Genomic DNA, 17,767 nt, shown 5'->3' with positions numbered 1-17,767 from the left:
TTCCTAATTAAACATGTTCAACCTCCCTCTACCTCCTAAGGCCCCACCATGCACCTTGGTCCCCTCAGACCCGACAAGGAGGACATAATTCCATTCAAGAGAGTCATTGATTATTACTTACAGAAAATGTTGGCCAAAAGGGGCACCCTAGGTGGCTCAGTTGGTTAAGTATCTGCTTGGGCTCAGATCATGATCCCAGTGTCCCGAGATTAAACCCTGGATCAAATCCTACATTGGTGCTCCCTACTCAGCAGGGAGTCTGCTTTTCCCTCTGCCCCTCACCCTGCTCGTGCTCTCTCTCTCTCTCTCTCTCATATAAATAAATAATCTAAAAAAATAAAAAATTTCTTTATTTTCTTTAAAATAAATTTCAAGAAATACTGGCAAGAAGTCTCTCCTTGATCAATCTTAGGCTCCTCTGAATCCTCTTCCCAGTCAGGCCTTGACTTTTGGATTTCCATGTCCTTCTCTGCATCACCCAGTTATACCAAGAATCCTGTTAAATCGGTTTAGTTCCAGAATCTCCCACTCCCCATATCTGATCACCCTCCAATACCTGACCAAATTCCTCTCTCCCCATCACCTCCCAGGTAATATCTGCTCACCCTAGTCTGTTTTCAGCAAGAATCCTATTAGGTCAGTTTAGCTAGAATCCCTCCCTTACCCTTGATATTTCCTCTCAATACTTTTCTATCCACTGACCTCCCTAAACTGGGCCTTCCCTATAAATTCCCACTCTTTCCTTGTCATATTTGCAGTTGAGCTCAGTTTCTCTCCCCTACTACAAAACCCCATTGCAGCAGCCCATATGCCCATTGCAATAGTCCTGAATAAAGTCTGTATGCCTTGCTGTTTTAATAAGTCTCACAAATACTTTTTTTTCTTTAACAATATAGATAGGTCACTTAGGTAGGGTCAAAGTTCCCGAAAACTTGCAATAGGAATGCAGACTGACATTCCGTAGTGGGTGAGCATCCTCCTTCTGGTTTTGTGAACAGACTGTACACAAAGGTACTTTTAAGACCTACAGTAGCAGAAGGGGAAGAGCAGAAGGAGGCAGACCAACATTTGAGGAATGCCACATATGTGTGTGATGCTATGGTAAGCCCTGACAGCTTTGTAAGATTAGCATTACCATCCATATTTTATACAGGACGACACTGAGGCTCAGAACAATGACTGAGCCTATGTCCCAGATTTCACTAAGCAAAACCTACACAGGGCTCAAACTTTTTAGAAAATATACATAACTAAAATTTGCCCCTGGATGTTATCAAGTCTCTGATGATTTGGTGATTTAACAAGATGTCCTGTGGAAATGATACTCAAGTAAACTGGCAGAGCATTTTTTTTTAAGAGGACCAGCAAGCAGGAAATGGCATCAAATGCTTCCCAAGCCCCAGAGCAAATGAAGACAATACTCTCATTATTTGAGTAGCTAATGCAGGAATTAGTCTCACAGTGTTAACTTCTTATATAGTACATTTCAACTCAAGTGCCATAATATACACCTGTCTGCAATTACTCTGTTGCATTCATGTTTGAAAAGCGATAGGAGAACAGATATCGAATCACACTCCTCGGCTTTTATGGTTAACATTCCTTGCCAAATTCTGGAAAGATCTCGAAGATTGAAAATGTAATGAAATTTAGAAGGAGTTGGAAGCATCTTCACCTAGAAAGGGACAGAAATGTATCACTCTCAATGTACTTTGCAGATAAAACTAAAAGCAGAAATGCTTTTAGAACTACTTTATTTTATACATTTTGTTTTAGATGAAATAGGCTGAGTGAATAAACCAAAATCAAGCTTATGTTTTTGTTGTAGCACCGAGGAGAAAAACACATCATAAATAAACCAACATAAAATTTCAAAGACCATAAGTTCTTGAATGGGATCCATTCAAGAATAACACTCTGGATGCCAATCCCGATGCCTGGTCTACCACTATTAGTTGGCTTTGAACAAGTCACTTTCCCCTAAATTCTTAAAGCCTATGTGAGTTGTGGGAGTGATCATTCCTAATCATTGTTAACCATATTACCATGTACGTGGAAATACATCATAACAAAAAACAGCGTGAGCTGGTTGCCATGCAGTTAAGAACAATGAAAGTTCACTTCCACAGTCAATAATGACTATTTCCATAGATTGCTATAAGGTCTTTAGTATATTTGGATTTCCACCAATATATTTGTCTATCATAATCTACATTTCACTGTGGAGATCCAAACGCAGCATGCTTTCACATATCTGTATATCTATGATAAGTTGACAGGCAAGTCTGACATGCAGCTATTATGACTAGGTGGCTTTCCTGGGTTTCATTTGCTTGAACACTGACTTACTTATTATTTCTACCAACAGGCAAAGCTATAGCAATAACACAGTCTTGTATGGAGAGATACAGATTAAGGGATAAACCTGAGGTGTACTCCGTATGGGAAACAGGGCTGGCCACGTGGAAATATTGCAATTAATTGATACCATTAGCATCATTTTGGACATGAAAACAATAATTCTGGAGATTCAAAGTAAACTCTCCACATGATTAATTCAAGAAAGCAAATGCTTTCTTTAGGACCTGTTCATGGAATATGCCCTTTCTACATTGAAAAAGTACCCCATTGAGCTTACAGTATAATCTTTACAGGCTAATTCACAGTGTAAGTTAAAAACAGCAGGTAGCTGGGGAAGACAAGTGTTATTTTATCAATTATTCTTCTATTTCCCTCTGCTTAGTTCCATTTCCAGCTAAAATGCTCATTCTACTCACCAAAATGTAAAATTATATTATAAATATGCAGACATAAAGGGCGTGAATATTGCTTTACTTCTTTGTTATAAAGGACTGCTGCTGGGATGACAGCCATTGAAGCAATCATTGAAGAGAATCAAATAAATTCCTTTTTTCCCCTTCTTCTCTCACATTAACCTGCTTCTTTCCTTTTAATTGTCAACTCCTTTCTTTTCTCACCTGGGCTTCTGCTTTAAAGCTGTTTAAAGTAGGGGCGCCTGAGTGGCTCAGTCAGTTGAGCATCAGCTTAGGTCATGATCTCAGCGTCACAGGATTAGCCCCATGTGGAGCCCTATGCTCAACCAGGAGTCTTCTTGATGGTTCTTTCCCTCTGCCCCTCCCCCCACACGCCTTCTCTCTCTCTCTCTCTCTCTCTCTCTCTCTCATATGAATAAATAAATCTTAAAAAAACAAAGCTGTGTAAAGCAATATAAAGATAAAGTGGTATACAAGGGTTAAAAATGCTTTGTGAGGATGGGAGGTTTGAAGATACAAAAATGCTGCTTATTTGGAGGTAGGGAGGGGAGGAAGATTAATTCATTATTCAGTGGCTATTTTTGAACACTTCCTGCTGTCCTTAAGAAGATACCATGGTGCAGCCTGGGTGACTCAGTGGTTTAGCACGGCCTTCGGCCCAGGGTGTGGTCCTGGAGACCTGGGATCGAGTCCCATGTCAGGCTCCCTGCATGGAATGGAGCCTGCTTCTCCCTCTGCCTGTGCCTCGCTCTCTCTCTCTCGCTCTCTCTCTCTCTGTGTGTCTCATGAATAAATAAATAAAATCTTTAAAAAAAAAAAAGATACCATGGTAACTAACAGTTCAATCTGCTGTCATCATGGAGCTTCCATTCTAGTGGGGGACCCTGACAATAAATAAATAAGAAGCAAATATATTGGTAAAGAAACAAATTGACAAATAATAATGATAAAAGTGATGGTTGGAAAAAAATAAAGTAGGGTCAGGAGACAAATAATCCCTGTGATAGGGCCATGAGCAGTTACTTTAGAGAAAATGATCTGAGAAAGACCCTCTTAAGGTCAGAAGGATGAGAATACAATGGTCCAGATGCACAAAAAACATGGGGTGTTCAAGGAACAGTAAGAGGGCAGGGCAGCTGGAGCAGAAGGTGGGGTGAGAGGCAAGCAGGCGCCAGCTCAGGGTGAGTTTCACAGGTGAGAGCAATGTGTTGGGTTTCACTGTAAGTGTACCTGGGAGTCTACTGGTGGTTTTAAGAAGGAGTAAGGGGGATCCCTGGGTGGCTCAGCGGTTCAGGGCCTGCCTTTGACTCAGGGCGTGATCCTGGAGTCCTGGGATCGAGTCCCACATCGGGGTCCCTGCATGGAGCCTGCTTCTCTCTCTCTGCCTGTGTCTCTGCCTTTCTCTGTGTGTGTCTATCATGAATAAATAAATAAAATCTTTTAAAAAAAAATATATATATAATGTTAAAAAAAAAAAGAAGGAGTAAGGATCTCTGATTGACTTTTTAAAAAAGCGTTTTAGGACTGTGTAAAGAACAGGCTCTAGAAGGGCAAGAAGAATGCAAGTCATTGCATGGTCCAGAGGGCAGGTGATAGAAACATCTGTCAGGGTGGTCACTCTGAGATGACAAGCACTGCTCAGCTTTGGGATATATTCGGTCTCAGTGAAGCACAATCACTGAGACTTGCTGATGGGTTGGAAGTAGAAGCATGAGCAAGTCCAATCAAGGATGGCAATAGTTTTTTAGTCTGAGGAGAAAGATCAGTGGTGTTGCTATTAACTAAGATGCCAAAGGCTGAGGGAAGGTCATATTGAAGGAAAAATTAAGAGTTCTGTTTTGGACACATTAACTTTGAGGTGGTTGTTGGACATCTGAATGGTGATGTCTACTAAGCAGTTAGAAATCAGTATGGAGTCAAGCAGAGAGGCCTGGAAAGGAAGCACTGATTTTGAAGTCATCAGCACAGAGATGGTGTTTAAAGTCTTCAAGCTGGAGAAACCATCTGGGTAAAGAATGCAGATAGGGGAGAGATCCTAACGTCAAGATTGGGTGCACTCCAGTATCTAGCGGAAGGGAAGAAGTGAGGGGACTTTTAAAAAGGTAGCTTGTCAGGTAGGGAGAAAACCAAGAGCATGAGGTCCCTTGAAAGCCAAGTGAAGAAAGTGTCGAGAGGGATAATTTATGCCAAATGCCACTAAAGAGTCAAGTAAGAGGAAGAAATCAACCTTTGGATTTGGCAAGACTGAAGTCTTTAGTGACCCTGATGATAGCAATGGAGTGAAAGCTTGTGTAAAACAGGTTAAAGAGGTAAAGAAATATGAGAAATGGAACCAGTAAATGTTCGTGTAACAAAAGAAGCTTTAGAGGCACCTGGGTGGCTCAGTGGTTGAGCATCTGCCTTTGACTCAGGTTGTGATCCTGGCTTCCCGGGATCGACTCCCACATCAGGCTCCCTGCAGGAGACCTTGCTTCTCCCTCTGCCTGTGTCTCTGCCTCTCTCTGTGTGTGCCTCTCATGCTTAAATAAATAAAATCTTAAAAAACAAACAAAAAGAAACAAAAGAAGCTTTGATGGAAAGACACCCAGAAGGCCAAAGCTTTTCAAAAAGATATGTATATAATCACATTAAATTGAATAATAGTCCCACTGGGAAAACAGATGGCTCTTACCACAGAAAGTTATCTCAGACACTCAGCCCTTGCCATTCATTTTGGTATTTCTTTAAGAGAAGCAGAACAGCATGTGCAAAGACCCTGTGCTGGCAAGGGACCGGTCCTACGCAAGGAACTGGCCACCACAGGGCACTCTGTGGACCAAGCATTTCATAAGAAACACCCAGTTCCTCTTCTAATAATTTTCTTATGTAGAACTGCCCCAGTTCACCTAGTAATCTGAGAATTTGGCACCCTCCAGGTTTTCCCAGGACATAAGCTGCCTCCCAGATGTGTATAACTGGCCTAATGAATATTTTGGCAAATGTTTCAGCCTTGTTTTAAGTATAAGCCTGAGATGTCACAGACATGCTCAGTTGTTTTTTCATGAGTCTGCTTTAAGCAATCTGCTGACAGCTACAGGGTTGCTGAACTTTATTTAGAGCACTGACCTGTATATTAAAATCTAGTCTAGGGGCACCTGGGTGCCACAGTTGGTGAAGCATATGGCTCAGGTCATGACCTCAGGATCTTGAGATTGATCCCCACATCAGACTCTGTGCTGAGCAGCACAGAGTCTGCTTAAGACTCTCTCTCCCTCCCTCTCTGCTCCTTCCCCCACTCTAAGGTAAAGAAGTCTTAAATATATATATATAATATTATATTTATTATATATTATATATATTATACTTATTATATATATTCTATTTTGTTAAGTACACTTCCATCCATTTGCTGATTCTCCATCTCAGAGACTCACACAAGTTAGACTTTAAGTCTCAGGTAGTTAAGAACACCTGGAAATTCATGTATTCAGTCAGTCAGTAAACATGTGAGTGTTTGACATACAAATCAGAGTAACAAGTGAAAAAATGGTATTTTTATATTAGCAAAATTCTACTTTATCTTGGATGTCATGTATGGTTTATAGTAATATCTCATACATATGGAAAGCATCATCCAGTTGGAGTATTTGCTCCTTGGAAGGAAAAGGTGTCATAAATCTATCTGACCACCTAATTTGTCTTTTCCAAAAAAAACCTCCGCCACTCCATGATGTGATGATATGTTCATGAGCCATGAGATGAGAAAGGACCAAATAATAGTGGATTTTTTGTTATTACAGACAACAACGCTTCTGTACCTTAGTCCACTGCCACAGCACTCTGCCTGCTGAAACTAAATTTGTAATCATCTCACATATTTCAAGTTTGAACTTTCTGCAAGGATCGAAGTACCCACAGCCAATAAGTCCTGCAAAATAAAACATGATTGAAGGCACATGCTTACTTAAAAGATTACAAGGTACATGTTTATCCCAGTGAATAAATCATTATAAGACTGACTTAGCTAGGTGATGTCAAGAATTTCTCTCAAGGAATCAGCTAAGACTAGAAGTCAGGAGTGGGGCCAGCAAAGCTTAGTGTGCAGTGATAAGCATTTTGTATGTATTCACTTAATCTTCCCCACATCCCATGGAAAAGGATCTCAGATAGATACTATCATTATTTCCATCCTAACTTGCCCAAGGTCACATAGCTTGTATTTGGGTGAATCTAAGATTTGAACCCAGGAAGCCTGCCTCTGGAGCCTGTAAAACAGCACTCCCCCTGAAGCATATAAAAGCTGGAAAAGAATTTAGAGACTACTTGCTCCTATCACAGATAAGGAGACCAGACCAAGACCAAGAAAGCAAACTGTTCAAGGTCACACGGATTGATTGTTGATAGAATTGGAATCAGGACCCACATTTTGTGACCCTGACCTGGGTTGGTGACAAAATGGTCCCTAGGAAACACCCAGCACAGTGACAATCTGATACAATCACCCTCAGGAAGGACTTGGTTGGAGATTTATAGACTGTTCTCAAATTCTCAAAATGTTTTTGGTTTTAGACTGCAAAAACAGATTTACTCTACTTCACTGCATGTTGAATAATACCTTCAATTCTAAGCATGGTATTTTCAGAGGAATACAAATAGGAATATCTGCTCAGAGCTGCAGAGCAGGTTTATGAAAGGGCGGAGCAGCTAAAGAAACTGGGGTTCATTTACATGGACCGAAGAAGAGTAGCCCTGAGGGAACATCAAATTGTCCTATGAAGGCAGGGTTGGTTGTGCTAAATGCCTGCAAGGCCCTTTGCTTCCTGAAATCCAATAATTCTAGATCCCTGACTTCCCATGGGACAAGCATGGCATCGGAATCAGAAAACAGGATTAGCACCACATCTCTGCTACGTACTAACTGAATGGCCTTGACTGGACAGCCATTTCACTTCTCTGAGCCTCAGATTCTCATTTCTCTCTGTCTTTAGTTTTCAGTATGAATCATATTGAAGCGTATAAAATAGTTTAACAACTAAACACACAGACTTACATACAGCCCACGAGATTGAGAAACAACCTTGCCCCAGTAGAGCAGAAGCCCCTGTTCATCCACCGCTGCCCACAACCCCTTCCTTCCTCTAAGTGCAACCACTGCGCTGACCTGGTAAGAATCCGAGACTTGCTTTTCTTTATAGCTTTGCCACTTAGCGTTTTCTTTAACTTCAATTTTTGAAATTTAATGTAATGGGATCATATCACATATTCCTTTGTGACTTGCTTCTTTGACTCAACATATTTCTGGGCTTCATCCACACTGAGGCCTGTAGCTGTGTTTGTTCATATTCACTGCTGCATATCATTATGCTGTGTGCCTACGCTGCAATTTACTGATCCAATTTTACAGTCGATAAATATTTGGATTATTTCAAGGTTTTTGCTACCAAGGACATTGTTCTGTAAACATCCTTGAATGTCTTCTGGCACACATGCACAAAATCAAGCAAAGACGGATTAAGGGTTTAGGTATGGAAGGCAAAACTATAATGTCTGGAAGAAAATAGAGGCCAGTCTCTACATGATCTCTGGGTGGGAAAGGATTTCTTACATGCAACTCAGAATATGCAAATAATAAAGGAAACAAATGATAAACTGACATATGTCTGGGAGTGGAGTTGCTGTGGGTGTTCTCACGTTCTGCTTTACCAGCAATACTGTCCACTTATTACCCACAGCACTCATGACAATTTATACTCCCACCAGCAGGTGGTGAGTGTCTCAGTTCCTGCACATTCTCACCAATGCCTGATTTTTCATTTTTGCAAATCCAGTGGGTATAAAATGGTATCTCCTCGGTGTTTTAAACTTGCATTTTCCTGAATATTAGTATGCCTATCATCTTTATATTTATTTATTGGCATTTACTTCCCTCTTAAAGTGCTTGATTTTGTGTCCATTTTTATATTAGGATGTTTGCTTTTTCTCTGATTGATTCATAGGATTTCTTGAAGTATTCAGATTACTAACTTTTTTGTTTTATTATATGTGTTGAACTTTTTTTCTCCCACTTTGGGGCTTGTCTTTTCACTCTTCAAAGTTGGTTTTTAGACAAACAAAAGTTCTTAATTTTAATCTGGTCAAACCTGTCATCTCCTTCCTTATGGTCTATGCTTTCTGAGTCTCATTTAAAAAGTTCTTTCCTAGAAGAGGAGTTAAGATAGTGGAGGAATAGAGGGACCCTAAACTTGCTTCATCCCTCAAACACAGCTAGATGATTATCAAATCATCCTGAACATGCAAGAAGTTGATCTGAAGACTAAGAGAACAAACTGCACATCTAGATGTAGAAAAGTAGCCACATCATAGAAGGTAGGAGCTCTAGGGAGGTGATTTTGGGGAAAAGGACTCCAGGGTGCTGCAAAAGGAAGGGAGCCCTCATCACAAAGAGAAGAGAAAGAGAGGAAGAGAGAGAAAGAGTGAAGCAGTAGGCAGAGTGTTGCACAGGAAAAACTCTTCCCCAAAATCAGTGACTAGGAAAAGGAGAAGGACTGACTACCACAAGTCTTTATAACTGATGGAGCTCCAAGTCTGACGTCCTGGACATCTGTGCCATTGAGAGGCCATGTTTGGCAGGCTTAGCAGTGGTCTGGTGGGGAAGGAGGGCAGTAGCCCGGGAATGTGCAGTATGGTCTGGGGATCCTCTGAGTGCGATGGAAAGAAACAGTTCCCCTTCTTGAGAGTGCATTAGGAGAGTCATGGCACGGCCTCTGGGGACAAAAGAGCTGGTGGGAGCCAACATGCTCCCCTGTTCACTAGCATAGGAACAGAGACACCTGCTGAGGGCAGCAAGCCTTGGTGCCAGCTTTTTGATGCACTTAACACTTTGAACCAGTGTATGGTCAGATGACTGCTTTTCTGGGACAAACCAGCACTGACTATAGCATGGCAAGACCCTCCCCCAGAATATCAGCATAGGTCTGTGCCATACAGGTCGCTAAAATTTGGAATTTTGAAAACCAGTCGGACATCTGAGATAAAACACAGGAGTACTATGCTGCCTGGCTGGTAGACAGCTGGGACACAGAGTAAAGACAGAGATCTGATGGAAGCTGGGGACACAAGAGGAGTGATTGTTTTCTCTTCTCTGAGGGCTTCTTGAAGAGTGGTGGGTATGTACTCCCCACTCCAGAATGAGAGAGTGAGCCAATGCTATTCCCTGTACCCTCCCCGGTACCAACTTCAATGAGCAACACAGCACCTCCCCGTAGAGGCCAAAGATGCCTATACCAAGCCCTGCCCTCCTGTACCCTGCAGATGGCATCTCCATTAAGGCAAGTCCACCTGAAAATCAGTGCAAGCAGGCCCTTCCCCTAGAAGACCAGGACAAACCCCTTTCACTGTCTACTGACCATAGGGTGCTGCAAAGCTTCAGTTCTAGCTTCTTTGGGTTTTGATTTGTTTTGGGTTTTTTTGGATCTAGTTTCTTTTAAAAAGCAGACCAAAACACACCTAGTTAAAACTGGCCACATAGTGGACAAGGTCCAAACACCCCCACTGCAGGCAAGGAGAAACTCTGCAGAGGGCTGACCTGGGGGAAGGAGCAGCCAAAACACAACAGTAGAGTGCACATTCTGAAACACCTCCTGAGCACCTGGCCCTTTTTCTTTTCTTCCTTTCTTTCTCTTTGGGGTTTCTTCTTAATATAGCCATTACTCAGGAACAGGAATATAAACAAAATTGTATAAATTGTAAAATTGTGTTGTTTCCTAACAATCACACACACAAAAAAACAGCAACCTAAACAAAATGATAAGAGAGAGGAATTCACTCCAAAAGAAAGAAAGGGAAGAAGTAACTGTCAGTGACTTAATCAATACAGATATAAATAAGATGCCTAAACAAGAATTTAAAACAACAGTTATAAGGATACTAGCTGGTCTTTAGAAAAGTGTAGAAGACACTAGAGAATCTCTTACTACAGAGATACAAGAAGTAAAAACTAGTCAGGCCAAAATAAAATATGCTATAAGCGAGATGCAAAATCAACAAGAAGCAATGGCAATGAGGATGGACAAAACAGAGGAGTGAATCAGTGATACAGAAGACAAACTTATGGAAAATAATGAAGCCAAAAAGAAGAGGGAAATAAAGGTATTGGATCACAAATACAGACTTAGGGAACTCAGAGACTCCTTAAAGCATAATAACATTCACTCTTTGAGGAACCTCCACACAGTTTTCCAGAGTAGCTGTACTAGTTCACATTCCCACCAACAGTGCAAGAGGTTCCCCTTTCTCCACATCCTCTCCAACATTTGTTATTTCCTGTCTTGTTAATTTTCACCATTCTCACTGGGGTGAGGTGGTATCTCATCGTGGTTTTGATTTGTATTTCCCTGATGGCAAGTGATGTGGAGCATTTTCTCATGTGCTTGTTGGCCGTGTCTATGTCTTCCTCTGTGAGATTTCTCTTCATGTCTTTTGACCATTTCATGATTGGATTGTTTGTTTCTTTGCTGTTGAGTTTAATAAGTTCTTTATAGATCTTGGATACTAGCCCTTTATCTGATATGTCATTTGCAAATATCTTCTCCCATTTTGTAAGTTGTCTTTTAGTTTTGTTGACTGTTTCTTTTGCTGTGCAGAAGCTTTTTATCTTGGTAAAGTCCCAATAGTTCATTTTTGCTTTTGTTTCCCTTACCTTCATAGATGTATCTTGCAAGAAGTTGCTGTGGCCAAGTTCAAAAAGGGTGTTGTCCGTGTTCTCCTCTAGGATTTTGATGGATTCTTGTCTCACATTTAGATCCTTCATCCATTTTGAGTTTATCTTTGTGTATGGTGTAAGAGAGTGGTTTAGTTTCATTCTTCTGCACTTGGCTGTCCAATTTTCCCAGCACCATTTATTGAAGAGACTGTCATTTTTCCAGTGGATAGTCTTTCCTGCTTTGTCAAATATTAGTTGACCATAGAGTTGAGGGGCCATTTCTGGATTCTCTATTCTGTTCCATTGATCTATGTGTCTGTTTTTTTGCCAGTACCACATTGTCTTGATGATCACAGCTTTGTAATACAATCTAAAATCTGGCATTGTGATGCCCCCAGCTATGGTTTTTTGTTTGTTTGTTTGTTTGCTTGTTTTTAATATTCCCTTGGCTATTCGGGGTCTTTTCTGATTCCACACAAATCTTCAGATGATTTGTTCCAACTCTCTGAAGAAAGTCCAAGCCCTATGACCCAGCAATTGCACTGCTGGGGATTTACTCCAAAGATACAAATGCAGTGAAATGCTGGGACACCTGCACCCCAATGTTTATAGCAGCAATGTCCACAATAGCCAAACTATGGAAGGAGCCTTGATGTCCATCGAAAGATGAATGGATAAAGAAGATGTGGTATATGTATACAATGGAATATTACTCAGCCATTAAAAATGACAAATACCCAATGTTTTCTTTGACATAGATGGAACTGGAGGGTATTATGCCTAGTGAAGCAAGTCAATCGGAGAAGGACAAACATTATATGGTCTCATTCATTTGGGGAATATAAAAAATAGTGAAAGAGAATAAAGGGGAAAGGAGAGAAAATAAGTGGGAAATATCAGAGAGGGTGATAAAACATGAGAGACTCCTAACTCTGGGAAACGAACAAGGGGTAGTGGAAGGGGAGGTGGGCAGGGGGTTGGGGTGACTGGGTGATTGGCACTGAGGGGGCACTTGATGGGATGAGCACTGGGTGATATGTTATATGTTGGCAAATTGAACTCCAATAAAAAAAGCATAATAACATTCATATCATATGAGTCCCAGAAGAAGAGGAGACAGAAAAGAGGGCAGAAGGTTTACTTGACAAATTACAGCTGAAAAATTCCCTAATCTGGGGAAGGAAACAGATATCAAAATCCAAGAAGCAGGGGGAACTCCCATCAAACTGAACAAAAGCCGGCCATCAACAAGTCATTTCATAGTCAAATTCACAAAATACACAGACAAGGAAAGAATCCTGAAAGCAGCAAGAGAAAGAAAATGTCCTTAACCTAGAAAAGAAGACAGATAAGGTTCACAACAGATCTGTCTACCGAAAGCTGGCAGGCCAGAAGAAAGTAGCATGATATATTTAACATGCTGAATGGGAAATACACAGCCAAGAATACTTTATCCAACAAGTTTGTCATTCCGAATAGAAGAAATAAAGAATTTCCTGGAAAACAAAAATGAAAGGAGTTTGTGACCACTAAACCAGTCCTGCAAGAAATATTAAGGGGAACTCTTTGAGTGGGGAAAAAAAGACCAAAAGCAACAAAGACTTGAAAGGAACAGAGAACATGATCAGATATACCATCTTTACAGGAAACACAATGGCACTAAGTTCATATCTATCAATAATCACTCTGAGTGTAAATGGACTAAATATTTCAATCAAAAGACATAGGGTATCAGAATGGATTTAAAAAAAAACCCCACAAGACCCATCTATATGCTGCCTACAAAAGACTCATTTTATTTTTTTATTTTTTTATTTTTTCAAAAGACTCATTTTAGATTAAAGACATCTGCAGATTGAAAGTGATGGGACAGAGAACCATCTATCATGCTAATGGACATCAAAAGAAGGCCAGAGTAGTCTAGTCATACTTATATCAGACAAACTAGACTTTAAATCAAAGACTGTAACAAGAGATGATGATGATGAAGGGCATTATACCCTAGGTATAATAATGTAATATAATATAATATAATATAATATAATATAATATAATATTTTTTAAATTCCCCAAATGAACGAGACCATATAATGTTTGTTATTCTCCGATTGACTTGCTTCACTAGGCATAATACCCCATTAAGGGGTCTATCCATCAAGAAGATCTAACAATTTTAAACATTTATGCCCCAACTTGGGAGCACCCAAATATATAAATCATTAACAAACATAAAGAAACTCATTGATAATAATACAATAATAATATGGGGCTTTAACATCCCTCTTAACAGCAATGGACAGATAATCTAAGCAGAAAATCAACAAGGAAATAATGGCTTCGAATGACACACTGGACCAGATGGAGATAACAGATATTCAGAGCATTTCATCCTAAAGTACCAGAACACATTCTTTTTGAGTATACATGGAATATTCTCCGGAATAGGTCACATACTGGGTCATAAACCAGCCCTCAATAAGTGCAAAAACATGGAGATCATACCATGCATATTTTCAGACCACAACACCATGAAACTTGAAGTCAACCATAAGAAAACATTTGAAAAGACCACAAACACATGGAGGCTAGAAAACATGCTACTAAAGAATGAATGAGTCAACCACAAAATTAAAGAAGAAATTTAAAAAATACATGGAGGCAAATAAAAATGAAAACACAACAATCCAAAACCTTTGGGATACAGCAAAAGTGGTCCTAAGAGGGAAGGATATTGCAACAGACCTACCTCAAGAAGCAAGAAAAGTCTCAAATTCACAACCTAACCTTACACCTAAAGGAGCTAGAAAAGGAACAGCAAATAAAGCCTAAAGCTTTATTTGGAAGGAAAGCTTTAAAGGAAGGAAAATAATAAAGATTAGAGCCGAAACGTATGATATAAAAAAACAGTAGCATGGATCAATGAAACTAAGAGCTGGTTCTTTGAAAGAATTAATAAAATTGATAACCCCATAGCTGGACTTATCAAATAAAAAAGAGTAAGGAACCAAATAAATAAAATCATGAATGAAAGAGGAGAGATCACAAGTAACACCACAAAAATACAAACAATTATAAAAGAATATTATGAAAAATTATATGCCAAGAAACTGGGCAATTAGGAAGAAGTGGATAAATTACTAGAAACATGCAAACTACCAAAACTGCAACAGGAATAAATAGAAAATTTGAACAGACCCATAACCAGCAAAGAAATTCAATCAGTAATCAAAAATCTCCAAACAAAAAAAGAAGTCCAAGGCCAAATGGTTTCCCAGTGGAATTCTATCAGATATTTATTTTTTTAAGATTTTTTTAATGTATTTATTCATGAGAGACAGAGAGAGACAGAGACAAAGGCAGAGACACAGGCAGAGGGAGAAGCAGGCTCCGTGCAGGGAGCCTGACATAGGACTAGATCCTGGGACCCCAGGATCACGCTTTGAGCTGAAGGCAGGCGCCAAACCGCTGAGCACCCAGGGATCCCCCTCTATCAGATATTTAAAGAAGAATTAATAGCTATTCTTCTCAAACTCTTCCAAAAAATAGAAATGGAAGGAAAACTTCCAAACTCATTCTACAAGACCAGCTTTACCTTGATTCCAAAACCAGACAAATACCTCACTAAAAAGGAGAATATTCCTGATGAAAATAGTTGTAAAAACTCTCAACAAGGTACTAGCAAATTGAATCCAACAGTACATTAAAAGAATTATTCACCACAATCAAGTGGGATTTATTCCTGGACTTCAGGGGTGGTTCAATATACACAAATCAATCAACATGATATACCACATTAATAAAAGAAAGACTAAGAATCAAATGATCCTCTCAATAGATACAGAAAAAATATTGACAAAGTAGAGCATACATTCTTTTTAAAAAGATTTTGTGTACTTGAGAGACAGAGCAAAAGCTGGAGGGTGGGTAGAGGCAGAGGAAGAGAGAGAAGCTGGCTCCCTGCTGAGAGGGAGCTCAATATGGGGCACAATCCCAGAACTCTGGGATTGTGGCCTGAGCTGAAGGCAGATACTTAATTGACTGAGCCACCCAGGTGCCCCACAGCATCCATTCTTGATAAAAACCCTACACAAAGTAGATATAGATAGAACATACTTCAACATCATAAAGGCCATATATGAAAGACCCACAGCTAGTATCATCCTCAATGGGGAAAAACTGAGAGGTTTCTCTCTATGGTCAGGAACAAGACCAGGATGTCCCCTCTGACCATTACTATTTATTTATTTATTTATTTATTTATTTATTTATTCATTCATTCATTCATTCATTTATTTATTTATTACTTTTAGATTTTATTTATTTATTCATGAGAGACACACACACACAGAGGCAGAGACACAGGCAGAGGGAGAAGCAGGCTCCATGCAGGGAGCCTGACGTGGGACTCGATCCCAGGTCTCCAGGATCAGGCCCTAGGCTGAAGGCGGCACTAAACCGCTGAGCCACCCGGGCTGCCCACCATTACAATTTAACATAATACTGGAAGCCTTAGCCTCAGCAATCAATGAAAACAAATAAAGGCATCCAAACTGGCAAATAAGTCAAACTTTCAGTATTTGCAGATGACATGATACTCTATATAGGAAATTTGAAAGACTGGTAACCAGCAAAAATTAAATCAGTGATCAAAAAACTCCCAACAAACAAAAATCCAGGACTAGATGGCTTGACAGGCAAATTCTACCAAACATTTAAGAAAGAGTTAATACCTATTCTTCTCAAACTATTCCAAAAAAAGAAAAGGAAGGAAAACTTCCAAATTCATTCTATGAGACCAGCATTATCCTAATGCCAAAATGATATAAAGACATCACAAAAAAGAGAACTACAGGCCAATAGATGCAAAAATCCTCAGTAAAATACTAGCAAACCGAATCCAACAATACAGTAAAAAAAATCATTCACCACAATCAAGTGGGATTTATTGCTAGGTTGCAAGCCTGGTTCAGTATTCACAAATCAATCAGCATGATCCATCACATCAATAAGAGAAAGGATAAAAACCACTCTGATCATTTCAATAGGTGTAGAAAAGCATATGACAAAGTACAACATCCATTCATGATAAAACCCCTCAACAAAATAGGTTTAAAGGGAACATATCTCAAGATGATAAAGATCGTCTATGGAAAACCCACAGCTCACATCATCCTCAATGGGAAAAACTGAGAGCTTTTCCTCTAAGGTCAGGAATAAGTCAAGTATGTCCACTCTCACAGCTTTTATTCAACATAGTACTGGAGGTCCTAGCCACAGCAATCAGACAACAAAAAGAAATAAAAAGTATCCAAATCAGTAAGAAAGAAATAAAACTTTCATTATTTGCAGATGACATGATACTATATATAGAAAACCCAAAAGACCACCAAAAAATCGCTAGAACTGATTCAATAAAGTCTCAGGATAGAAAATCAATGCAGTGAAATCTGTTGCATTTCTATACACCAATAATGATGCAGCAGAAAAAGAAATCAAAGATTCTATCTCATTTACAACTGCACCAAAACCCATATGATATCTAGGAATAAACCTAACCAAAGAGGTAAAAGATTTGTACTCTGAAAACTATAGAACACTTATGAAAGAAATGGAAGAGGACACAAAGAAATGGGAAAAAATCCATGTTTATGGCTTGGAAGTACAAACATTGCTAAATGTCTATACTACTCAAAGCAATCTATACATTTAATGCAATCTCTATCAAAATACCACCAGCATTTTTCACAGGGCTAGAACAAACAATCCTAAAATTTGTATGCAACCACAAAAGACCCCAAAGATCCAAAGCAATCTTGAAAAAGAAAAGCAAACCTGGAGGCATCAAGATTCTGGACTTCAAGCTACATTACAAAGCTGCAGTCATCAAGACAGTATGCTACTGGCACAAAAGCAGACATATAGATCAATGCAACAGAATATAAAACCCAGAAATAGACCCACAACTATATGGCCAACTAATATTTGACAAAGCAGGAAAGAATATCCAATGGAAAAAAAGACAATCTCTTCAGAAAATATTGTTAGGAAAACTGGATAGCCACATGCAGAAGAATAAACTGGGCCACTTTCTTACACCATACACAAAAATAAACTCAAAATGGATGAAAGACCTAAATGTGAGACAAGAAACCATCAAAACCCTAGAGAAGAACACAGGCAGCAACCTATTTGACCTCAGCTGGAGTAACTTCTTACTAGACACAGCACCAGAGACAACGGAAACAAAAGCAAAAATGAACTATTGGGGCTTCATCAAGATAAAAAGCTTTCACACAGTGAAGGAAACAATCAA

The 17,767-nt window shown here is 39.5% G+C and overlaps 1 protein-coding gene across 1 annotated transcript in view; it reads right to left on the bottom strand.

The window, feature by feature from the left end:
* DNAH8 (dynein axonemal heavy chain 8) overlaps window positions 1-17,767 on the bottom strand; it is a 357,024-nt gene that overhangs the window by 138,125 nt on the left and 201,132 nt on the right. Inside the window, exons 58-59 of the mRNA XM_038553950.1 lie at window positions 6,572-6,681; window positions 1,512-1,675 (exon numbers count right to left, since the gene is read on the bottom strand). Of these exons, the coding sequence (XP_038409878.1) occupies window positions 1,512-1,675; window positions 6,572-6,681 (274 nt within the window). The remainder of the gene's footprint in view (window positions 1-1,511; window positions 1,676-6,571; window positions 6,682-17,767) is intronic.

This window comes from Canis lupus, chromosome 12 (assembly GCF_011100685.1).
Source record: "Canis lupus familiaris isolate Mischka breed German Shepherd chromosome 12, alternate assembly UU_Cfam_GSD_1.0, whole genome shotgun sequence".
Classification (NCBI taxonomy): domain Eukaryota; kingdom Metazoa; phylum Chordata; class Mammalia; order Carnivora; family Canidae; genus Canis; species Canis lupus.
Note: the sequence above shows the minus strand (reverse complement) of the source record. Positions and strands in the feature narration are given on the sequence as shown.